This window comes from Paroedura picta, chromosome 15 (genome assembly GCF_049243985.1).
Source record: "Paroedura picta isolate Pp20150507F chromosome 15, Ppicta_v3.0, whole genome shotgun sequence".
Taxonomy (NCBI): domain Eukaryota; kingdom Metazoa; phylum Chordata; class Lepidosauria; order Squamata; family Gekkonidae; genus Paroedura; species Paroedura picta.
In genome coordinates this window covers 31,327,208-31,352,785 of record NC_135383.1, presented here as the reverse complement: position 1 = coordinate 31,352,785, position 25,578 = coordinate 31,327,208, and the positions used below count along the sequence as shown (strand labels likewise).

General features: G+C 51.7%; 1 protein-coding gene across 15 annotated transcripts in view; it reads right to left on the bottom strand.

Moving 5' to 3' along the window:
* RAP1GAP2 (RAP1 GTPase activating protein 2) overlaps nucleotides 1–25,578 on the bottom strand; it is a 189,445-nt gene that overhangs the window by 62,806 nt on the left and 101,061 nt on the right. For 8 of the 15 annotated variants that reach the window (XM_077312245.1, XM_077312246.1, XM_077312248.1 and 5 more), the window contains 6 exons: nucleotides 11,431–11,466; nucleotides 9,175–9,219; nucleotides 5,720–5,752; nucleotides 4,537–4,746; nucleotides 2,111–2,214; nucleotides 245–323 (listed from right to left, as the gene is read on the bottom strand). In XM_077312245.1, the coding sequence (XP_077168360.1) occupies nucleotides 245–323; nucleotides 2,111–2,214; nucleotides 4,537–4,746; nucleotides 5,720–5,752; nucleotides 9,175–9,219; nucleotides 11,431–11,466 (507 nt within the window). Of the gene's footprint in view, nucleotides 1–244; nucleotides 324–2,110; nucleotides 2,215–4,536; nucleotides 4,747–5,719; nucleotides 5,753–9,174; nucleotides 9,220–9,880; nucleotides 9,968–11,430; nucleotides 11,467–15,554; nucleotides 15,785–25,578 lie in introns of those variants that run through there. The other 7 variants (XM_077312250.1, XM_077312244.1, XM_077312253.1 and 4 more) reach the window with 6 other exon arrangements.

Sequence of the window (25,578 nt, the reverse complement as noted above, 5' to 3'; positions counted from 1 at the left end):
GAATCATGAAGGAGAAAACAGGAAGGAAGGGTTCCACCTGGCCTCCTCACGCTCTAGGAAGCTCACAAGGTACGGTATCCTTGTCCTTGCAGACCGTTTCTGCACCTGCTTGCTTCCCCTCCCCTGCCGGCCTGGATGGGAATTCCTGAGCAGCTCTGAGGATTCTGCAGCCAAGTGTGTGAAGGGCTTTGAACACCAAGAACATGGCACAGACGTCGTGCTGTCATCTGTCAAAGAAATGTACCTTTGCAATCTGTGGGATGCTCGGAAGCTTGCTAAGCCCTGCTAAGGGGATTCTTTCGTGTAACGTCTTTGCTTTCGATCTAAGGAAAGCAAAATAAAGAAAAGCAAAATGAGAGAAAAAGAAGTATTTAAGCTACTATTATTGTTGTTGTTGTCACTATTATTATTACTATTAGGATTTTTTATTTCCCACTATTCCCAGGAACCAGCTCATGGCAGGTTACAATGTTAGTCCATCAACACTAAAACCCCAATAAAACCCCATTAAAATATTAAATGACATAGAAAAATACAAAACAACATAAGAAATATACCATGGCAACGTCTAACTTCCCCCTAACACTTCCCCTTGGGACCCCAAAGGGTGTGACCAGTGAATAGGAGGTCAGCTCAAGGATATTATCAACCTCTCCCTGTCTACTGGGGAGTTCCCAGGCTGCTGAAGGGGGCAGAAGAAGCAATCACTGGATCTGTGGGACCCAGCCAGCTACTGGCTGGTTTTGCATTTGGTGTTCCTGCGAAAGGTAGTTGAAAGGGCTGCTCTGGACCAGCACCTAGTATTCTTGGATGAAACTTTGGCTCTTGAGCCATATAAATCTGGCTTCCGTCCTGACCATGGGGGTGGAGAGGATTTTAGTCACCCTGATGGATTTTAGTCCCTAGCCAGTTGTATTGGGATGGGTCGGCCATTCTCGTTCTGTTAGATCTGTACTCTGCTCTAGTTTGACCTCACTTGGAGTCCTGTGTTGAGTTTTGGGCACCCCAGTTGAAGAGGGATGTAGACAAACTGGAGCGTGTCCAGAGGATGGTGAGCGGTTTGGAGACCAAGACGTATGAAGAAAGATTGGGGGAGCTTGGTCTGTTTAGCCTGGAGAGGAGACCACTGAGAGGGGATCTGATAACCATCAAGTATTTAAAAGGGTGCCATATAAAGGATGGAACAGAGTTGTTTCCTCTTGCCCCGGAGGGACGGACCAGAACCAATGGGATGAAATTAATTCAACAGAAATTCCATCTAAACATCCAGAAGAAGTTCCTGACAGAGTGGTTTCTCAGTGGAACAGGCTTCCTCGGCAGGTGGTGGGTTCTCCTTCTTTGGAAGTTTTTAAGCAGAGGCTGGACAGTCATCTGACAAATGCTGATGTTATGAACTTAGGCAGATGGTGAGTTGGGTGGGCAGGAAAGGATGTGCCAGTGATTGTCTCTTGTGGCCCTTCCTGGCATACTTCAGGGAACTGCTGATTGCCATTATGGGATGGTAGGTGAATTCCCTCCAGGCCAGGCTGGATTCTGGAGATTTTTGGTGGGACATGGATTTAGGGTCACTATTGGTGGGCATGTAGTTGTGAGTTCCTGCATTATGCAGGGGGTTGGACTAGATGATCCTGGTGGTCTATTCCAACTCTATGATTCTATTCAAAGAAATCACTTTTTCCTCTTTTCTTGGGGACTAAGAGGATAAGTCAACTCAGCATCTCCAGTAGAGGGGCAGGACTTTTGCTGGGCCATAAGATTGGGGACAGGCCCACCCAGGTTGGCCTTGCTGGTCCCCCAATGATAATCTGCATACTGGAGATGATGTGCTTATAATCTAGTGACAATATAACTTTTAAAAGGAACCTTTACAAAGCACAGTCTACTGATGTAAGAGAATTGATTTTTGCTTTATATTCCCTGTCATGTAAGGAGATCATAGTCTGACAAAGAGCCCTTGCACTCGAAAGCTCACGCCCTGAATAAATCTTTGTTGGTCTTCAAGGTGCTACTGGACTCTGATTTTATTGTGCTCCTTCAGACCAACACGGCTGCCCATTTGAAAGCTCACCAGAGGCACTGCAGAATCCGCGCCCTTCCCTCTTTGCCATACCTGAGTATAATCCGTAGGTACTCCATCCCATCTGCCTCTTCGCATTTAACCGAGAGGATCAGATTCCCCAGGCTGCTGGCTGTGCAGTAAAAATTCAAATGATCCTAAGAATAGAAGGAAGGTGTTAGTGGAGCAGGAAACAGACACTCCTGAGTCTTGCTTCAGCGCTGGCCCCTCAACGCCGGGAGGAGGGCATCACAGGTGACTCATCTTCAGAACTGGCCTGACACAACGTCCTCCACTGTGCATCTCCAGAGCAGTGGTTGTTTCCCCTTGGCTCAGAGTCTTTTATCTTTGCTGCCTGAGTCATTCATTTGGTGCTTGGTTCTCAGCATCACGTCGCTGACTGCTAATCTTATAGGCACGTGCATTCTGTTTACCCAAATGCTGGTATTTTGGGGTATTTCTTATACCGCATGCAGATTCTGCATTTGGCTACTGATAGGATAAATACTGAAAAAGCTGAGAATATTTGAGAATACTGAATGCCCCCACCCCCCACCCCCCCCACTTTCACTGCAGAGATTCTCTGGGACGTTCTGTCGGGTTATACAATCATCAATCTATGGCCCAATTCTGAATTGACCGGAGGGGAGCTCATCCCTCAGCGATGGCCACAGAGTTAACCGTAGCCTTTCACCCTCCCCCGCCCAGCACAACAGGCCCCTCCGCCCCTTCACGGCCGTGGATCAAACCTCTTTCTCAGAATCATTGCAAAATTAAGAACTGCTAATTTTTGAAACTGAATTGATACTCAGTGGAACTTATGGTCACCAGCATTTATTTTTATTTTTTATTTTTTGTTTTTTCATTTCTTCATTTCTTTATTTGATTTATTGCTCACTTCTCCCCAGAGGCCCAAGGCGAGTTACAAGATACAAAAAACCATTAAAAACATATGATAAAAAATATAAAAACACACATCATAGACAATTCCCACATAGTAATCAAGATGCAGTAAAAACTCAGCTCAATCTACACCACCCCTCAGCATGCCCACTATAGAGGGGGGGGGATAGAGGGTGCCGGATGGATTTCGCTACTGCTGCTATGTTGCATTCAGCATCCATAGTAGTAGAACTGCATTTGGTGTGTTTGCACCACTAAGAACAACTCCTGTGACCCCATGGTCCCTGACTGCCTATCACTAAGGATGGGCCAGGTTCCTCTGGCTCTTCTTATATCCAAACAGCCCTGATCAGATCACACACCTTCCCGTGGCTCCTGTCCTTCCCCACTTTCTTCAGCCTGACCTCGTACACGTTGACTTGGAAGCCCTTTCGACTGGCTTAGGGTCAGTTTCCAGGTACTCTGACTCCATGACCATGGGCTCAATTCACAGATGCCACCTCAGTGAAATAACATGTATGTGTCATGTGCACTGTTCCTCCACCAGGTGTGGAATCAGCACATGGGCAGAAACAGCTTCCCACCCACTCTGTTACCTCGAAAAGAAAAAGTCTGAGGAAGGAAGGAAGGAAGGAAGGAAGGAAGGAAGGAAGGAAGGAAGGAAGGAAGGAAGGAAGGAAGGAAGGAAGGAAGGAAGGAAGGAAGGAAGGAAGGAAGGAAGATTTTGACTCATTGTGGAAGACCACATGGTCCTTTGCAGCCTCTCCGTCCCAGACTATTTCAGTTGGGGATAATAGAGGACAGGGAGGGCTGCAGTTCCTTCTGGATGGCACTAGAGTAGGGCCAGCACATGTGGGAGTAGAGAAGAACAGACAAATTTGGATGGGAGACCTGCAAGGATTTGCGTGGCAGTTCTGCCAGGGAACAGTAGGGTTCGTGACACAGAGGCAGGAGTTGGCAAACGACCTCTGAACATCCCTTGCCTGGCTGCCAAACGATCCTTGGATCGCTTGACTATGCTGCACACAGGCCTTGCCAGGGAGAATTCGCGCCGGGCGTGGAGAAAGCTCCGAGGCTGGCAATCAATCTTCATGGGGATCAGTCTTTCCTGTCTGTAAACCTGGTATCCCCAGGTGGGCATTCTGTCAAGTAGGCCAGCCCCTTTCCCCCCAGGAAGGCCAGCCTGGGTCTCCAGTGCAGATGCAGAAGCAGAGGCGGAAAGGATCCCTTGCAAGGGACCAGCAGAAGAGCTGGCTCTTCTCTCTCAAGATCTTCCCCAGTGTGATGGGGCTTGATCCCAGGTGAGCAACTGTCCCTGCACAGCAGCCTCGCTCTCCTTCTCTCCCTCTCGCACGCACACTCCCAGGCAGGCGGGCAGGCAGGCAGGCAGGCAGGCAGGCGGGCGGGCGGGCAGGCAGGCAGGCGGGCAGGCAGGCAGGCAGGCGGGCGGGCAGGCAGGCAGGCGGGCAGGCAGGCAGGCAGGCGGGCGGGCAGGCAGGCAGGCGGGCAGGCAGGCAGGCAGGCAGGCGGGCAGGCAGGCAGGCAGGCGGGCTGTCCGTAATTCACGTCCCACTGACCTTTCCCAGGAAATGCTTCCGGTATGCCCGGGCTTCGCCTTTGCCCTCCAGCTTGTAGCCCTGCGTGTTGGGGCTCGGGCGGCTTTCCCCTTCGTCACAGAGGCTGCTGTCCGAGGAGGTGGGGGTGCCAAGCGTCTCGGGGTCTTCAATCCAGTAACCTCCAAACTGGGGCAGGATGATTACGGGGAAAGGAGCCCCCTTCTCTAAGAACTGAGGCACAAACAGAACCCACCACCTGTGGGCCTTTATTCTGCCAACTTATCGAACTCTTATCTTGCCCCTCCCCCAAGTTGCTTCTCCGTTTTTATTACAACAACCCTCTGAGGCAGGCAAAGTTGGCAGAGAGCAACTGGCCTAAAGTCATTCTGGGCCTGATGGCTCACCTGGGGTTTCTGCCCAGTTCTCCCCAAGTCTACTCTAAAACAAAGGCACTTTGGAGCCTAAGAGAAAGTCATGAATCGTAAAACACTGAATATTGACGAAGCGTTGAAAATTAGTTATCACTAAAATAGAAGTGATTTTAAAAGGGTGAAACCCATCATGATGTCACAATCTACCTCCCCCAGATGAGGAGGAGCAGAGATCGTGTGCCGGTTTAGGGAACACGTGGCGGTCAATGAAAGGCTGGCTCAGATCTCCTCTCAGCCCCAAACTCACTTGATGGGCCAGATCATTGCATGCCATTTCACTTTTTTTGCATTTATAACTACCCAAGGGGGGGGGGCCTGGGAGGGCCAGCAGAGGGGATCTCCTTTTCCCCAGTACCCCCCCCCCCATTGCCTCTTGTCCCTCCCCCCTCCCCCCTCCTCTCCTCCTCTACCCCGGCTCCAGCTCCCTCCCGGTCCCAGTTGCAGGATGGTGCCAGGGGCTGACAGCACAGAGCAGGGCCTGAGCGTGGGGCCTGAGCGTGGGGTGGGGTGGGGTGTCAGCCAGGCTGGTGCTGAGCCCAGGGCCGCCCTGACCGGGGCCGGGGTGGGCCCAGGAGTGCAGAGGCTGCCTGCCCTCCCTGGGGTGGGCAAAGTTTGCTGTGCTGCCTTTGGCACGCTGGCCTGCCCCCTTGGGCCACTGGCATCTCTGCTTGCACACATGACCCAGAAGGGTTGCTGGAGCCAGGCCTCCTGGGCCTTCCTGATCCTCCTCTTGGGATTAAGCTGTGAGAAGCATTTCCCCCTTGAGTACGTACCTCATCGATGCTGGGGTATGGAATATAGTCCTCCTGAAAAACAGCCAGAGGGAGAAAAGGGAGCCATCAATTCTACTGAAGCACCGTCGGGGATGCATGATGCGGGATGGGATGGAATCAACCATGGTTTCCAAGGGTTTCACAGATTTTGAAATAAAATAGCTGACTAGGATCAACTGCCATTCCCTGGTTTGGATTAGGGGCACTCCAGTCCTCCACGCCCCATCCATGCCCACGCTTTCAGTCAGGGGCTCGTGTTTCCTGCCCTGATCAAATCCTTCTGCCCGCTTTCTCGCTGCCATCCTGAGTCGGGCTCTCTGAGAGCAGCCAAGGTGGCCCTGCTGGTCTTTGGCCAGCCCAGCAGAGGCCCAGCAGAGGCCTGCCAAGTTCCATGCAGGAGGAAGAGGGCTCTCGAGCAGGAGTCTAGAACCTGTGGCTCCAGAGCCAGGTGTGGTGCAGGCCTCTCCAAGAACAGAAAAGGGAATCTTCATGTCAGAGGATCATTAATGCTGTTATGAACTGCCCTTTCCCTGGGTTCTGGGTAAACCCTCCTGAGCCACACGGGAGGGCGGCATAGAAATATATAAGAAATAAAAACAAACCGACAGACAACCGGTCCGTGAAGAGGAATGGTGATGGGCAAAGGTTCTGAAGGGACCAGAGGGCTTCTCAGAGAGGCTTTACAGCCAACCCTGGCCAGGCACCGGAGGGCAAACCACACATGGATTTATGCCCGGCCACAAGAGCACAGGCTGCTCAACTCTGCATGACGGGGGGATACTGGAGGTGTGCCGATTCCTACAAATACCAGTTGTGGGGCTATAAAATTACAAACCATAGATCAGTACATCAGTTATCAGGAATGCTTTAGGATGCTTTGGGCTGGTCCTGCGTTGAGCAGGGGGTCGGACTAGATGGCCTGTATGGCCCCTTCCAACTCTAGGATTCTATTATTCTATGATCCTGCGTTGAGCAGGGGGTTGGACTAGATGGCCTGTATGGCCCCTTCCAGCTCTATGATTCTATGATTCTATGATTCTATGTCCATTGGGTTTTCATGGCAAAGGTACTGGAGTGGTTTGCCATTTCCTTCTCCAGTGGATCACCTTTTGTCAGAGCTCTCAGCTATGACTTGTCCGTCTTGGGTGGCCCTGCACGGCATAGCTCATAGCTTCACTGAGCTACGCAAGCCACGGCAAGGAAGTGATCCTTGAAGGGGAAAACTCAACAATGGCCACAGGATTGGAAAAAGTCAGTTTACATCCCAATCCCAAAGAAGGGCAATGCCAAAGAATGTACAAACTATCGCACCATTGCACTCATTTCTCATGCTAGCAAAGTTATGCTCAAAATCCTACAAGCTAGGCTCCAGCAATATGTGGACCGAGAACTTCCAGAAGTACAGGCAGGATTTCGAAGAGGCAGAGGAACTAGAGATCAAATTGCCAACATACGCTGGATCATGGAGAAAGCTAGGGAGTTCCAGAAGAACGTCTACTTCTGCTTCATTGACTATGCTAAAGCCTTTGATTGTGTGGAGCACAACAAATTGTGGCAAGTTCTTAAGAGATGGGAATACCAGAGCATCTTATCTGTCTCTTGAGAAACTTATATGCAGGTCAAGAAGCAACAGTGAGAACTGAACATGGAATCACTGATTGATTCAAAATTGAGAAAGGAGTTCGGCAAGGCTGTATACTGTCGCCTTGCCTATTTAACTTGTATGCGGATCACATCATGAGAAAGATGGGATTAGAGGAGTCACAAATTGGGATCAAGATTGCAGGGAGAAATATAAACAACCTCAGATATGCAGATGATACCACTCTAATGGCAGAAAGTAAAGAGGAACTAAAGAGCCTGTTGATGCGGGTGAAGGAGGAGAGTGCAAAAGTTGGCTTGAAACTCAACATCAAGAAAACAAAGATCATGGCATCCGGCCCTCTCAATTCCTGGCAAATAGAAGGGGAAGAAATGGAGATAGTGACAGATTTTATTTTCCTGGGCTCCAAGATCACTGCAGATGGGGACTGCAGCAAAGAAATTAAAAGACGCTTGCTCCTGGGGAGGAAAGCTATGGCAAATCTAGACAGCATCCTAAAAAGCAGGATGTAGTCCAACAAATGCCAACAAAAGTGCGTCTAGTCAAGGCTATGGTATTCCCAGATGCAATGTATGGCTGCGAAATGTATGGCTGCGAAAGTTGGACCATAAGGAAGGCCGAGCGTCAAAGAATTGAGTCTTTTGGAGTCTGATGCTGGAGAAGACTCTTGTGAGTCTCTTGGACTGCAAGGCGAACAAACCGGTCAGTCCTAGAGGAGATCAGCCCTGACTGCTCTTTAGAAGGCCAGATCCTGAAGATGAAACTCAAATACTTTGGCCACCTCATGAGAAGGAAGGACTCCCTGGAGAAGAGCCTAATGCTGGGAGCGATCGAGGGCAAAAGAAGAAGGGGACGACAGAGAATGAGGTGGCTGGATGGAGTCACTGAAGCAGTAGGTGCAAACTTAAATGGACTCCTAGGAATGGTAGAAAACAGGAAGGCCTGGAGGATCATTGTCCATGGGGTCACGATGGGTCGGACACAACTTCGCACCTAACAACAACAACAATGATTCTATGAATGTCAAATTGCACAGTTTCATTTATGCAAATAGTCATTCATACACTGGCTTTTCGTTGATCTCTGAATACTGATAAATAAATCATAAATAAATATTTTACTTGTATGCTGCCACATCCCTGTTAGCTCAGGGTGCTTAACAATATTTTAAACAATACATATAATAAACAAACAACAAAGGCATTTAACTTGAAGCAATAAAACAACAACTCCTTCATAGAAACCAGCTCCTATTATTTGTGTTAGTGCCCTGTTGAATTTCCAATAAGCAGACTCTTGGTGCAAAAGAAATCTCTTCATTGAAGGATTATGTACAAGGAACGTGCCTTGCTGAAACTGAATTACTACAAAGCCAGCACCTCTAGGGACACCCCACTCCTCCCCTCTGAACTCGAGACTTGGCACGCACATGACAGGCCCAGTACATTACCCACATGCCCACATGAACAGGCCCACATAAACTGGTACCAGGAAAAATACTACAGACCAGTAACACGAAGACCAGTACAACGAGAAAGGAAACAACAACAGGGAAGAGAGCTCTGTGGGAATCTGCTACTACATTAATAGGGATCAACAACCTAAGTGAACTCCAGAGCATCACTGACGGAGCAAGAAAAAGAAACAAGCCAAAGGAGCTGGGCATAGAAACAGAACAGGGGAACCTCATAGAATCCTAGAATCATAGAGTGGGAAGGGGCCATACAGGCCATCTAGTCCAACCCCCTGCTCAACCTAACCACCTATCCAGCCCTTCAGAATGCGGCTGTGAGCTGGGGCAGGGAGACCTGGCAGAGTTTCCAGCTGAGCAAAGTCTCACACCAGAACTGACCTTATTTTTCTGGCTTCCGCTTCTTTGTTCTTCCAATTTTGGTGCCTGTTTGAAATACAACAACAACCAAGCGGTCAGGCTGTTCAGTGGACTGACTGCGAGGAGACCTGACTGTTCGCTCCTGGGCCAAGGGGCCAACAGACTCCGTGCTTAGGGCTCCCTGGCCCACCCCTTGTCAGAGGACTCCCCCCTGCCCTCCGGCACCCCTTTCCCAAGCCGAAAGGGCCACAAGGGGGCCTCCGTGGCAGCAATGGCACCACACAGCCGGGCAAGCAGGGTTCCCCCCCCCCCCGGGGCACGGAAGCGAAGGCGGAAGCCTCTCCTGGCCGGGCTCCCAAGCCCTCCGCAGTGGGGGCTCCCTGCTGCCATTGGAGAGAGCAAGTTGGACGGAGGGACCCTCCAGCCCCCCCCCAGCCCCCCCCCCGTCTCACACAAACGGCCCTGGGGGACCCTCCAGAGCAGGGGGAGGAAGCCCTTGCCAAAGAATGGCAGGCCTGCGGGTTGGCCGCGAGGCTCCTCCGGCTTCATGGCCTCTTCCCCTCGGGTCTGAGGAGCGGGAGGGAGTCTGGCGGGCAAGCCTCCGGAGGGTGCCTAGCGCCATGCCCGAGATTCAGCCACCCCAGCTGTAGAAGAGGCAGGATTCCTTCAGCCCCCCAGCCCCCCCCCCCAGGAAAGCCACAGGATGGTCCTCAGATCCCAAGTAGACCTGGGTGGAGGGGGGGGTGCCTCTAGCCAGGGCACATTCGATCCGGCCCCTTCCTGGAGCTCCTCCCTTCATGGAACGGGCTCCCCTGCGCCAGTGGGCCACAAGAACCCTGTCTGCCAGTCACAGAGCCCTGAGGGAGGTGCCCGGGGGCAGGACGCCTGCTCTCTCTTCCCGGAGAACAAACACTTCAGCCACCGGAAGCTGCCCCCCCCAGCAGCAGCACTGCCCCCTCTCCCTGCCCCTCTCCCTGCCCCAGCCAAGAGCCAGAGCTGCAGACTCACCCCCCCCCTCAGTCCCCAGAAGAGCCCAGCCCAGCCCCACAGGCACAAGGCCAGGGGCCCAGGGGACACGCACAGCTTGCTCTGCTCCCCGGGCCGGGTGGAAGCTCAGCAGGGCCAGATGGGGAGGGCACCTGGAAGGGGCGGCCTCCAAGGAAAACCGGCAGGGGGGCCCAGTGTCATCCCACCTCCGCACATCTCTGGGCTGGCAGCCGGGCAGACTCTCCTGGCTGCATGATGCACAGGCCGCACGATAAACAGCGCTACGAATGGGGCTGTGCTGCCTTTAAGGAGCTGCGGGGGTGGAGGGGGACGGAGGGGGGCTGGGGGGCAATGAGGAATGGAGCACAGGCGGCTCCCCCTGGCGATCGACCGACCACCTTCTCAAGTCTGTGCAGAGCTGCCTCGAGGGCTCAGAAAAGAAAAATGCCAGCCTGGCATAAACTTGTCCCGGGGCTGCCTGTAATCAGTTGCTTTTCTAGTTGGGGCTCAGAACTGGGCCGGATCCCTCAGCCTTTACATCCTATGTTGGGCATCAGCACTACCTTCACTCCCTGCTTTTTCAATATGCTCTGCAGGCGCTGAATTCTTGGTGATTCCCAGCCCAAGAGAGGCACGCCGGGCCTCAACCAGGGCCAGGCCCTTCTTGGTCCTGGCCCCGACCTGGTGGAACGAGCTCCCGGGAGAGCTGCGGGGCCTGCGGGGGCTTTCCACGTTCCGCAGGGCCTGCAAGACGGAGCTCTTCCGCCAGGCCTTTGGCTGAGGCTGGGGCACTGAGGAAGATCACTGGAAGATCAGCCTCCCCCCCCCTCCCAGGGCTGGTGTTGGCACCTGGGCATTGCGAACTAGGCCTCCTCCCCTCCCCAATAGTGGGCATTTGTCTTGGGCGCGGGGCTTGTGTTATTTTGCCGTTCGATGTGTATTTTTATATTGTATCAGTATGTCCTTTTAAAGGGATTTTAAATGAGGACCTTGTGACCCACCACAAGCCATTGTATAGGAGTGGCAGGATATAATTCAGACAGGTAGGCAGGCAGGCAAGGGGCAGGCAGGCAGGCAGGCAAGGGGCAGACAGCAAAGCAAAGCAAAGCAAAGCAAAGCAAAGCAAAGCAAAGCAAAGCAAAGCAAAGCAAAGCAAAGCAAGCAAGCAAGCAAGCAAGCAAGCAAGCAAGCAAGAAAGAAAGAAAGAAAGAAAGAAAGAAAGAACGCATTTTTCAGGACATTCACAGCATGCTCTACAGAGAAGCTACTTCCAGGTTTCACATCACTTACCTGCATTTTTTCCAGCATTTCAAAGAACTCTGCAGACTGGGGAGAGGGTGGGAATGGAAATTAATGTCAGGGGCTTACAGCAAATACAAACCAATCTGAAACCAATCTTTTTCGCTGATGTGTTAAAAAGCATTCTGAAAATGCATCCCTCAGCCCCTGAACAAGAAAGGTTGTCACTTGGAGGAGGGCAGGAGGCTGTTTCTGTTGGCTGCAGAGGAGAGGACACGCAGTAATGGGTTTAAACTACAAGTACAACGATGTGGCTAGATATCAGGAAAAAAAATTTCACAGTCAGAGTAGTTCAGCAGTGGAATAGGCTGCCTAAGGAGGTGGTGAGCTCCCCCTCACTGGCAGTCTTCAAGCAAGGGTTGGATACACACTTTTCTTGGATGCTTTAGGATGCTTAGGGCTGATCCTGCGTTGAGCAGGGGGTTGGACTAGATGGCCTGGATGACCCCTTCCAACTCTATGATTCTGTGATTCTGTGATAGACCAAATTACACAATTTTCAAAAAGGGGGAAACAGTGGTCATGAGTGACTTCAGTTACCCAGATATCAATTGGAAGACAAACTCTGCTAAAAATGCAAATTCTGTTAAATTCTTAACTTGTCTTGCCGACAGCTTCATTTCCCAGAAAGTAGAGAGGGGAACCAGGGCTCTGCTATTTTAGACTTTATTCTCATCAGTAGGGAAGAACTGGTAGATGAGGAGGAAGTAGTGGGCACCCTTGGTGGCAGTGACCATGAGCTTTTGGAATTTTCAATCGTGGGAAAGAGAAAACCTTTACGTAGTCAGACATATAGACGGGACTTCAGGAAAGCTGATTTTCACAGACTTAAAGGTATGTTGCGTAGAGCAGGGGTCCCCAACCTTTTTATCACCGGGGGACCGGTCCACGCTTGAGAATTTTTCTGAGGCCCGGGGGGGGGGTCTTTTGCCGAGGGACGTCGCTGTCGCTGTCGCCGCCTGAGCCCCTGCCCATTTGCTTTTCCGGCGGCGCCTCTGATTTCCCACCACCCACTGGGGGGTGCTGCCAGTAACAGCTGCCCAGTGCCATCCCAAGGGGAAGCCCCAGCCATGGTGGCCACTGGAGAACCCCAAAGGTGAGCCGGCAGCAGAGTGGAAGGGCAGCCCCCGAGGCAGCAGCCGGGGAGGAGGACGAGGAGGAGCCGCGGCCCGGTACTCACAAATACCTGCCCAACCATGGTGACTCCACTTCCATGCCCGTGATCCCGCCCCCCACATGCACACACACACAAATTCCATAATCTAACCTGGCCTGGAGGAAATTCACCAACCATCCCACAGTGGCGATCAGCTGTTACCTGGATATGGCTGATGGCTCTCTAGCCTCTGCTTAAAACCTCCAAGGAAGGAGAAGCCTCTTCCACTGAGGAACCGCTCTGACTGTCAGGAACTTTCCCCAGATGTTGAGACGGAAGTTCTTTTGAATTAATTTCATCCCATTGGTTCTGGTCTGTCCCTCTGGGGCAAGAGAGAACAACTCTGCTCCGTCCTCCATATGGCACCCTTTTAAATACCTGAAGATGGTTATCAGATCCCCTCTCAGCCGTCTCCTCTCCAGGCTAAACAGACCAAGCTCCCCCAGCCTTTCTCCATACGTCTTGGTCTCCAAACCCCTCACCATCTTTGCTGCCCTCCTCTGGACATGCTCCAGTTTGTCTACATCCCTCTTCAACTGGGGTGCCCAAAACTGAACACAGGACTCCAAGTGAGGCTGAACCAGAGCAGAGTAAAGCGGTACCATCACCTCCCGTGATCTGGACACGATACTGCCTTTGATACAGCCCAAAATCCCATTTGCCTTTTTAGCCACTGAGTCACACTGCTGACTCATGTTCAATGTGTGGTCTAAGACTCTTAGATCCTTTTCGCACATGCCACTGCGAAGACACCTTATATTGGTGTATTTGGTTTTTCCCACCTAAATGCAGAACTTTATACTTGTCCCTATTGAACTTCATTTTATTCAGTTTAGCCCACTTCTCGAGCCGATCAAGACCATCCTGCAGGATGGTAGGTACATTTCCTCCTTGGAGTTGAGCCGTGGAGCTCAGGGCTTGCTCACCCTGTGACCAGTGTTACCCCAGCCAGTTACCCAAGCTGTCAGAAGGAAGAAGACATGAACAATCACAAGGCTGGGAGAACTGGCCGGGAAGGAAAGATTCTAATTAAGACGTGGAATATCTGCAACACACAAAAACCTGAAACAGGACAGTGAGCAGCTCTCTTTGTTCAACTGAACCAGAATTCCAAAATTCCACTCATCAGGAAAACCTTATTCACTGGTTTGGCAACCTGTAGCTCTTGAATTGACAACATGGACTTTGCAATGCTTTATTTTTTGATCTGGCTTCCTCATGCAAGAATGACATTGAGAAGGAAAGTCAAATTCTGGGTGTGGATGGTGCTCATTGTAGGTGTCATGTGGATTTTCCTATAGCATAAGCAACCACAGCTGGAGACAATTAAAAAGCCAATTAAAAATTAAAATGTAACAATTAAAAATGTATTAGGGGTTATCTGGTAATCATAGGATCACAGAATCATAGAGTTGGAAGGGGCCATACAGACCATCTAGTCCAACCCCCTGCTCAACGCAGGATTAGCCCTAAGCATCCTAAAGCATCCAAGAAAAGTGTGTATCCAACCTTTGCTTGAAGACTGCCAGTGAGGGGGAGCTCACCACCTCCTTAGGCAGCCTATTCCACTGCTGAACTACTCTGACTGTGAAAATGTTTTTCCTGATATCTAGCCTATATCGTTGTACTTGAAGTTTAAACCCATTACTGCGTGTCCTCTCCTCTGCAGCCAACAGAAACAGCATCCTGCCCTCCTCCAAGTGACAACCTTTCAAATACTTAAAGAGGGCTATCATGTCCCCTCTCAACCTCCTTTTCTCCAGGCTGAACATTCCCAAGTCCCTCAACCTATCTAATGTCCCACTAGGCTCTGGGAGGAGGAGGTTCAAATCCCTAGTCCGCTCTGGAAGAGGCACCCGCCCATATACTCTCAGCCTAACCCACCTCACAGGGCTGTTGTGAGGACAAAGTGCAGAACAGGAGAATGTTGCAGGCCACTTCCCCACAGCTGAGGCATAAAGTGTCCAAAGGCAAGACCTGGTAATGAGGTCAGATGAGTTCAGATCCCCAGTCACCCATGAAGCTCCTCGGTGGTCCTGCATCAGCCCCTTCTCCTGCATGCCACGGCGCTTCCCGTGTACTCACGGAGGAGGGAACCCCCTGGAGTATGCGGGCTGCCCTTGCGTAGTGCGTGCGCACAATGTGCCAGGGCTAGAACGCCCGGCATGCTGCCTGGAGGAGCCAGCATCGGGGGGGGGCATGGGGCCCCCACCGCACAATGGCAGGCAGTGGCAAGCTGCTCTCCCTCCAGAGTGGGGGAGGGGGAGCTGACAGGGCGTCTCCTGTAGGTTGGGGGAAGGGCCAGGCCAAAAGGCCTGACCCAGCACCCACTGGGCCCCGCAGCATCTCAGGGAAGGTGGACAATTCTGCTTTCCCTTGTCGTGGGTCTTCCAGAGCACTGTGCCACACCTGGGCTGGGCTGGACTGGGCTGGGATGGCGGCAGCGTCATGCACAGCTGGAGCTGTCCTGCTTCCGCCGTCCGGGATTTCCTGCCCCGTGCGTGCATCATCGGTCTATGAGATCTTTGGATAAGAACACAGCAAAGAAGGCAGACTGGGGCAGAGACACGCTTTCCTCCCCTGCTTCACCACCATCTCCCTAAAGCCGACATTTTGGAGCAAGCCCACGTTGCTCTGCTAGCCATTCCCAGATGCAAGGGTATGCCCCAACAGGACACGTCCTGAGCACGGATAGAGGGAAGGACAGAAACTGAGGCCTCCACAGAAGGGAGAAGCAAGAGAAGAAGGACGGTGACCGCGGGCTCTGCAGTCCTCTCTGGCTTTCTCTGCTTTTCACCCTGCAGGATTCTCAGCAGCTGGACCTAGCAGCTCTTTCCCAGGATGGGTGCAACACTTTGCTTGCGTCTTGGGGTCTTGGGTCCTTCGTCAGAATTCAGATCATCGTCCAACTATGCCCAGAGGGGACATTCTGCTCCGCAGCTGCTCTCTCAGAACTCACCAGAACTCTGCTCAGCAAGCCCATCATCTTGCCGAGGCCCTGCTCCGTTCAGCAACCAAAGCAAGCCCCACAGAGCGCCAAAGCTGGGGCTGTTCCTTCTGGGGAGGTCTCGGGAAGCCAGATGCCAGCCCCATAGTCCGTAAAGCCCAGCCGCACTTTGGCCAAACCTCCTTTTGCTAAGGAGAAACTGCAAGCTGGCTGCTTGACAGGGGGGATGGGCGGTCCCAGCCCAAAGGCAAAGAGGCCAAAACAGGTTCTGCAGGAAATACTCCCTGTTTGCTCCAAGTAAAGCAAAGAGCATTTCTCCTCCCTCCTCCATCTCACATTTTGGAATGAGATCAAGGCCTTCCTGAGATGCCACTTCCCTGAAAGGTTAAGTGTCTTCTTGCCTTTTTGATATCTGGGAGAATAAAGCTGCGGGGGGGGGGGCGGCGGCAGAGAGGCAGTTGCAATTTAATCCCAGGAGCAATGCAAGAAAATAAAGTTTACTGAGTTGAACAAGGCAGAGAAAGCCCAGCAGCCACATCCTGCTGAGTTCAACTCTGCTTGGTTTGCACTGCCAGGTGGTGAAGCCTGCAAGAACCCGGAGGATTTCTGCCACGGCTCCTGTTTCCCTACCGTCAAAAGCAGGGAGGGGAAATGGCTGAGGGTCATCCCACTTCATGATGCTCTTCTCTTTTGCTCAGATACCCCAGACCATGAGCGCTCAGCTAGGAATGATTTATGGGCCATCTGCATCAGCATATCACCTCGCCTCAATGTTAGGGCAGGCCTCCCTCCCTCCCTCCCTCCTGCATTTCCTCTTCTCCGTGACTCTGTGAGGGAGGGGGGGCTGAGAAGGAGACCGTGCTGAGCCGAATCTCCCCCCTGCTCCCCTCCCTGGACGGGTCAAGCTGCTAGGGCCCGGGGGGGGGGGGAGGGGGATGGTCCCCCCTCTGCTCCAGTCTCACAAGGCCACAAAGGTTCTCGTTTGGGGGAAGTCCATCCATCCTCGTCCAGGTGCCTGCTCAGGCTCAATCACTCGCTCCATTCCTTCGCTTAGGATGGATTCAATATCCCCCCCCCCCAGTCCTGTGGCCCAGGCTGCAAAGAAATAAATGATACCTCTTTTTGAAATTATTTGGGCTGGTCACTCAAATTAATGTCAAAATACAAACCTTGGAAATTAAGACAGATGGCAAAAATAAATATTTTGAAAGAGAACTTTACAACCTTGCCTTAATGGAATTAAGGGAGAAAAAAGGACATGGACAAAATGGACGGGGGGGGGGGGCAGAGGAGAGTGACAAGGATGATCCGGGGCCCGGGGCCCAAGCCCGACAGGAGGAAAGGCCGAGGGACTTGGGAATGTCCAGCCTGGAGAAGAGGAGGTTGGGAGGGGACAGGAGGGCTTTAGGTCTTAGAAAGGTGGTCACTTGAAGGAGGGCTGGGAGAGAGCCCACAGCAATGATTCTGGAAACTTTGGCAGATTGTGCGTTGGGTGGGCAGAAAGGGTGGTTCTTGTGGACCTTTCTTGCGTGGTCAGGGCCGTATATAAATGTGGATGGACGGACAGACGGATGGACAGACGCTGGCTGCCCCCTTGGAGTTCAGAGGTGGATCTCCTGCCGGCCAGGCTGGCCAGGGATTCTGGGGGGCTTGGTGGGTGGGATCATCTGGACATGGTATCATGGCATTAAAAGGAATTTCAATTAGGATTTTACATAAAGAATTTTACACTATACTTTTCAAACTGATAAATTAAAACAGAAGATTCTATTTCATTAGGGCACATTCAAAGGTTCTTCATTTATGTTGAAAAGACAGAGAAGTAGACAGAACATTCAAAAGGTGAAAGAATTCCTACAACAACTTGAGGAAGACGTGGAGGAGAGTCGGGCCCTGCAAGATCCACAAGAACAGCTGAAAGAAACGAAGGAATCAAAAGGCCTTTTCTGCCCCCAGGATTTGCTGCAGTTCTCCAATGGCTCCACTGCAGGCATTAACAAGACTTGTGATGGGAGAAGGCAACAGTGGTCTTTGGTCTAAAGGTGCCCAAACAGCCTTGCTAGCCCTCCGGTGTTTAGACTGCCAGGCTCGGGGAGGGCAGCCGTGGAGTGAGGTGACCAGAGCCGGGGAACGGGAGAGCAAGATGCATCTTTGAAATGCAAGCGGGAGATGGGAGGGGCATGGCCCGGAGGACCTAGGGAGGTGCCACAGCTCAGATCCAGGAGCATGAGAGGAATAAAGCAACCTTAAAAGGATTACTGAGGGTCATGACACAAGGTCATGGATTGCCTTGAGTTGCAGATGGTTAGCCTTAACCAATTGGGGGGGCCCACATGCCCCCACTCTTGCTCTCCCTCCAGGAGGTCCTTCCAATCAGCAAAGTATTATTGCTTCCCACAGAGGTGATGGGAGTCAGAAATGTCCTTGATTCCAAAGTGTTCATCAGCAAAAGTGGTCATTGGGAGGTCTGGGGTTGGGGCCTTTTTCAACAGGCTGGAGTGGACAGCAGCATGGACACCACGGTAACTCTTTGGTAAAGTGAGTTCCACAGAGACGGGACTGACCACCTGGGGGACCACATGTCTCTTTCCCAGTTTCTTCGATGGCTGGAGACATTTTAAATACTTGTTGGAGACGTAAGCCTGGTCCCCCACCTCCCAAGCAGACTTGGGGCTCCACTTCTTGTTGCCATACTTTATAGGGCCCCCCTTCGCTGCTGGCAACACTCCCTCCCGTGAGTCCTTCACCCTGCTTGCCCATGCCTGAAGATCCAGCAGACTGGCACCCAGGGGGACCTATGAGGGTGCCAATCGGGCATTCACTCCAGTCCCTGCCTCGAATGGGGCCATGCCTGTGCTAGCAGGGGTCGGATTATTATGTGCAAACTCAGCCAGGCACAACAACTTAGGCTCATCCCCCTGCGGTTTGCGCGATGCTTTGGGCTGATCCTGCGTGGAGCAGGGGGTTGGACTAGATGGCCTGTAGGGCCCCTTCCAACTCTATGATTCTATGATTCTATGAGGTTGAGAGGGGACACGATAGCCCTCTTTAAGAATTTGAAAGGTTGCCACTTGGAGGAGGGCAGGATGCTGTTCCCGTTGGCTGCAGAGGAGAGGACACGCAGTAATGGGTTTAAACTTCAAGTACAACGATATAGAGGGCGGAGGAGGCAGCCGTGGGGCTTTGGGAGTGGGGGTATGTGGTGGCCATTCCCCCCTCCCTCCTTGGCACCTGAGAGATTTCGGCGGAGCGCTGGGCAAGCTGGCTGGCAGCACTGCCACTATCTGGGCGGTTGTGTAGGCAGCGGGCGGTTCTGCGCAAGGGAAAGTCAGGAGCTGACCAGGCGTAGGCAGCACCGCAGGGCACAGCGGGAAGGTGGCTGGCCGCCACCACCTTGTGCGCTGTGGCCTCGGCGGCTCACTAAGCATGTCCTGTGGCCTGGGTGGAGGCTGGACACAGCAGCCCGCATGCAGCACATGGGTGGAGCAGCAGAGACTTGGAGACACAGGGGCTCCAGCAGTCAGGTGCGTCTGTGAGGTGAGGGGTGAGCGGTCAGCAAGGGAGGGCAGGAGCTGCAGGGGCAGGACCACTTGCTGTCTGCACCCTGATTGGCCCTATTCCAACTCAGACACCCCAGACTCGCTCCACCCCCAGGCCAGTTTCACAAATATTAAGAGGAACCATAGAAGATAAGGATATATTGTATTTTAAAATGTATTTTGAATAGAAGTTTTATTTGAAAAAGGAAAAAAATTACCTCTTATTATCTCTTGTCCGCCCAACAACACAAATTGTTTTTATTGCACATTTTTAATGTGCAGTGTAGTTTGATTCCCCGCTCCCCCACATGCAGCCAGCTGGAAAGGGAAGGTATTTTCAAGCCTCTTTGAGACTCCTTCTGGTAGAGGAAAGCAGCATATAGGAACCAACTCTTCTTCTTCTTCTTCTTCTTCTTCTTCTTCTTCTTCTTCTTCTTCTTCTTCTTCTTCTTCTTCTTCTTCAACAAAGGGATCCAGAACAGTTTTGCTTGCCATTATTGTGCAACACCCACTGCTTTCCTTTGACTGCTTATTAAAGAGCCCATTCATTGAGATCATATACCAAAAACCTTAGCAGAGTTGTCCCACATTCCAGGTACAGGGCCTTCTCAGTGGTCACGCCCTGGTTATGTATTTATTGTCATTTATTCCTTGATATATGGATACCCCATCTCTTTCTCACTATTCAAGTAGTCAAATTGTCTAACAATATCATAAAGTCCACCAGATATCTATGTCTCCTTAGTTAGTCCATGTGTACAATTCATGCACAGGCAATGGCCCTCTAGCATGCAAGATCTGCAAACATCTGGAGGACAATTTGGTGATCCAAGGAAGTCAGCATGGATTTGTCTCCAACAGGTCCTGCCAGACCAACCTGGTTTCCTTTTTTGACCAAGTAACAGGTTTGCTGAATCGGGGAAATTCGGTTGATGTCATTTACTTGGATTTTAGTTTTGACAAGGTTCCCCATGATGTTCTGATGGATAAATTGAAGGACTGCAATCTGGATTTTCAGATAGTCAGGTGGATAGGGAATTGGTTAGAGAACCGCACTCAAAGAGTTGTTGTCAATGGTGTTTCATCAGACTGGAGAGAGGTGAGTAGCGGGGTACCTCAGGGCTCGGGGCTCGGCCCGGTACTTTTTAACATATTTATTAATGATCTAGATGAGGGGGTGGAGGGACTACTCATCAAGTTTGCAGATGACACCAAATTGGGAGGACTGGCAAATACTCCGGAAGATAGAGACAGAGTTCAACGAGATCTGAACACAATGGGAAAATGGGCAAATGAGAACAAGATGCAATTTAATAAAGATAAGTGTAAAGTTCTGCATCTGGGTCAGAAAAATGAAAAGCATGCCTACTGGATGGGGGATACGCTTCTAGGTAACACTGTGTGTGAACGAGACCTTGGGGTACTTGTGGATTGTAAACTAAACATGAGCAGGCAGTGTGATGCAGCGGTAAAAAAGGCAAATGCCATTTTGGGCTGTATCAACAGAAGCATCACATCAAAATCACAAGATGTCATAGTCCCATTGTATACGGCACTGGTCAGACCACACTTGGAGTACTGTGTGCAGTTCTGGAGGCCTCACTTCAAGAAGGACGTCGATAAAATTGAAAGGGTACAGAGGAGAGCGACGATGATGATCTGGGGCCAAGGGACCAAGCCCTATGAAGATAGGTTGAGGGACTTGGGAATGTTCAGCTTGGAGAAAAGGAGGTTGAGAGGGGACATGATAGCCCTCTTTAAGTATTTGAAAGGTTGTCACTTGGAGGAGGGCAGGATGCTGTTTCTGTTGGCTGCAGAGGAGAGGACACGCAGTAATGGGTTTAAACTTCAAGTACAACGATATAGTCTAGATATCAGGAAAAAATTTTCACAGTCAGAGTAGTTCAGCAGTGGAATAGGCTGCCTAAGGAGGTGGTGAGCTCCCCCTCACTGGCAGTCTTCAAGCCAAGGTTGGATACACACTTTTCTTGGATGCTTTAGGATGCTTAGGGCTGATCCTGCGTTGAGCAGGGGGTTGGACTAGATGGCCTGTATGGCCCCTTCCAACTCTATGATTCTATGAGGGAGGCAAAGGCAAGGCCCCCTGGAACGTCTCTCATTAGGGAAACGCATTGTATACGGCACTGGTCAGACCACTGTGTGCAGTTCTGGAGGCCTCACTTCAAGAAGGACGTAGATAAAATTGAAAGGGTACAGAGGAGAGCGACGAGGATGATCTGGGGCCAAGGGACCAAGCCCTATGAAGATAGGTTGAGGGACTTGGGAATGTTCAGCCTGGAGAAAAGGAGGTTGAGAGGCAAGACGCAAGACGCACAACAGGAATAGGGAACAAAGCGAAGTTCTCCAAAGCCATTAGACACACGGAATACCCCACAAGGCAGGCAAGGCAATCTAATCTGCATAATTTATTCACTGCAAAATAGCACAGGTTTCCTGGAAGGGTTTTGGGGAAGCTTCCATTACGCTGACATGCAACCAGCCCACCAAATGGCACTTCCCTTTGCGAAAGACAAGGCGCTGCTTCCTCCAGCCCCCCCCCCCCATCTCTGACTGCAGAAGCCCCAGCCGGACATCTGGTCTACTCTCAGGGTCAGCTGGCCCTCCCCAGGAACAAAATATTAGAAGCTCTGCAGGCCACAGCAAGAGAGGAAGGAAGGAAAGGCTCACTCTAGGAAGTCCACCACATTTCTATCTTCCCTTCTTCCAACAAGTCCAAGGTGAGCATGTGGGTCTCCCCTCCTCAATTTCATTCATTCATTCATTCATTCATTCATTCATTCATTCATTCATTCATTCATTCAATCATTACCCACCACTAACAGGTCATGGCGGGTTACATACATATGCATAAAAAACCATAAAAACCCCAGTTAAAAACCAGACAAAATCACAATCGAAATCCAATCAAAAGAAGAAGAGGATATGGCAGAAAAACAACTATTCTTAATAGCTCCAAAGAGAACACAATGGAGTGAGGGGGGGGAGGAGGTAGATGTCCACATGCAAACCATCACAGAATGCCTGGAAGGAGGCCATTTAGATCTCTCTGGCTGTACTGGAATCAACCACAGACCTGGTAGAAGAGCTCTGTTTTACAGGCCCTGCAGAATGCTGAAAGCTCCCGCAGGGCCCTCAGCTCTTTTACAGCCATAGAATAGACTCCTAGAATCCTAGAATGGGAAGGGGCCATAAGGCCATCTAGTCCAACCCCCTGGTCAGTGCAGGATCAGCCTCCAGCATCCAGGAGAAGGATCTGTCCAGCCGCTGCTTGAAGACGGCCAGCGAGGGGGAGCTCCCCACCTCCTTAGGCAGCCCCTTCCACAGCTGAACTAGACTCACAGAATCCTAGAGTGGGAAGGGCCCAACGAGGCCATCTAGTCCCACCCCCTGCTTGATGTAGGATGATCCTCAAGCCTCTAGGAGAAGGATCTGTCCAGCCGCTGCTTGAAGACTGCCGGTGAGGGGGAGCTCCTCACCTACTCAGGCAGCCCATTTCACGGCTGAACTATTCTGATTGTGAAAAAAATCCTGATATCTAATTGATAGCATTCTCCCCATAATTTAAACCCATTCCTGCAGATCCTCTCCTCTGCTGCCAACGGGAACTGTTCCCGCCTGCCCTCCTCCAAGGCAGGGAAGTTTAATTTTGCCACTTGAGAATTTACTCTGGAGCCCTCCCGTTGTGTGGATGCTACGTGGCTGCATAAATCAAGAGGGTTTTGACTAATTTATTCATTCACAGTCATAGTGTTATATTAGTAGTAAGAATAGATCATAACGGTCATAACAAAGTTAGCCAGCAAACTGGGACAGCCGAGTAGTCGAGCTGCCTGACAGGGAGGCCTCCCACTGCTGGCCTTCAGCCCAAAGCCTGGTGGGAAAGCTGCCTTTTGGAATGGTCTACGTCCCGTCAGGGCCTTGATCTCATTGGGGAGCTCTTTCCCAGGCTGGGGCTAGGGTCGAAAAGGTCCTGGCTCTTGTTGAGGCCAGGCAGACTTCTTTGGGTCTGTCCGAGTGGGTGGAACATACCACCCTTTGGAGGATGTGGACAAGCAGAAGGCCCTTGAGGTACACAGGGCCCGAACCACATACAGCCTTGAAGGTAAGTACCAGCACCTTAGGCCTGACCCAGTACTCAACCGGTAGCCAGCAGAGCTGCTGAAGGATTGGGGTAATGTGGGCTCTCCGTGGTATGGACCAATTCCAGAGCAGGGATAGAGCAAGTTACAGTAATCCAGCGTAGAAGTGAACATTGCATAGGTCACAGCAGCAAGGTATTCTGGAGCCAAATAAGGTGCTAGTAGCTTGGCTTGATGGGGAAATGCCAGCTGTGCTTCTTGCATGACCTGAGCTTCCATGGGGTAGGAAGCATCAAGGATCACACCCAGATTTCACACCCAGTTTTAAGCTGCACACCATTCAGGTTTGGGAGGGGCACTTCCAGGTCTAGCCCTTTTCCACCTGTCCAAAGGATCCCCATCTCTGCGTGACTATATGTGACTACAACCGCCGGGCACCCAGCCAAGGAATCAAGAGGGTGATCAGGAGAGAGATCTGGGTGTCATCCGTGTACTGGTGACAGCCCAAGCCACAGACTAGCTGGGCAAGAGGCTGCACGAAGATTTTAAGAAGAAGGAGGAGGAGGAGTTGGTTCTTATATGCCGCTTTTCTCTGCCAGAAGGAGTCTCAAAGCGGCTTAAGCAATGTTGGAGGGAGAATCATTCCTTGTGGAACTCCCCCTTTATGTTCCCAGTGGGGATTCTCCCCAGTTCTCCCCCTCTGCCCTCAGCCCTGGAGAAAGGCAGCCAGCCAGTGCAGAGCTGTCCCCTGGATCCCCGCGACTACAAGGGGGCCACAATATCAAACGCTGATGGTGGATCCAATAATATGGGCAGTGCCAAACCGCCTCAGTCCGGCCGGTGTCCACGACTGTCCATCTGGACGACCAGCACAGCCTCCACGCCGTGGCCTGGTTGGAAGCCGGATTGGAAGGAATCAAGGATGGAAGTTCCATCCAGGTAGGCTGGTAATTTATCTGAAGCCACTTGCTCTTTTTAGCGCTTCCCAAAATGTCTGATTTTCAAAGTAGCCATATGAATCCCTGCTTAAGTTACTGCAATCCGGAGAGGAAACCAGACCATTGAAAGACCTGCGGTCTGTAGAGGAGGCTTTCTCACCCAGGGTTTTCTGACAGTCCGAACAGGGTCATGTCAACCCCCCCTCCCAAAATGGCCAACGATGGGGGGGGAGGGGAGGGGAATACCCCGCCATTCCTCCCAACCACATTCTGCAGGATCGCAACTCTTCTAGCGTTTCCTGGAGCTTCATAAATGTTTCAGGGGTTAAAAAGCTGAGAAAGTCTGCTGGAGACTAAACTGGGGAAAGTCTCATTAATTTCTGAGGACTAACAGTCAAATTGTGCATCTGAGCCTTGTGGAATAAGTTACAGCTGCTGGGAGAGGCCAAGACTCTTCTGTCTTGAAACACCACGGCAGAGTCCTCCGCAGAAACAACACGGAGGAGCGATTTCTCTCTAACAAAAAGCAGCTTGAGACGGAGCGTTTGGTTGAGGCTGGGGAGGGGTGACCGGAGTGACTAACGGTGGGCCCCGCCCTCCTTAAGCTTAGCGGTCAGAACCCCCCCCCCACACCCCCACCCCCCGCCTGTCTCTCTCCTCCAGGCCCACCTGCGTGGGTCCCACGGCAGGCCCAGCACAGCTGGGGCTCAGAGAATGAAAGAAGTTCAGGCCACCATTTGATTGTGGGATTTATGGGTTTGATGGTCTGATTTTACCGATTTCTATACTTAAACCGCCACGAGACGGCTGCTGCTGAGAATGGCAGTATAGAAATCGAAACCTAAATCCATAAGCAAAATTTGGGAATAGGAGGGGCACGACACGGCTCCTCCGAAAATAGTTTCAGTTTGGGTCTATGCCAAATGAGCTTCAGATATAACCTGCCAGCTGCTCTCAATGTGCCCTTCGCACAAAACCAGACTGCAGGTCTCTGCCAGCAAGAAGCCTGCAGTTGGGAGGTTGCTGCAAAATGAAGCTCACGTGCCCCCGCCAGCATTGCCCAGGGGCCTGCAGAAGGCGCTCCAGGAAGCCTGCCTTCCCAGCGGACGTCACTTGTCTTCTTCGCCCCAAGAACCACGGGGCTGGCCCACCTCCACACGAGGCCCGCATCAAAAGCTCTGGATGTTCTTCCTTGCCAGGAGCGGCCGGAGAGAGCGGAAGCCCAGCGGAAGGCGCGGTGGGCGGCCACATGTCAGCCAGCCCGTTCTCTCTCGCCAGGCCGTCCCCTCCATTGGCCTTCCGAGCTGCTGCCTATTTCAGCATGGGGGGGGGGGGAGCCCACAGAGACAACTCTCTTTTCAGAGTGTGCTTCTGGATGATGGGGACAAAATGGCGTCCAAGGTTGCTTGGCAACTGAAACATCCCCGGATCTCAAAGGAGGTGGGAAGAAGCCCCACTG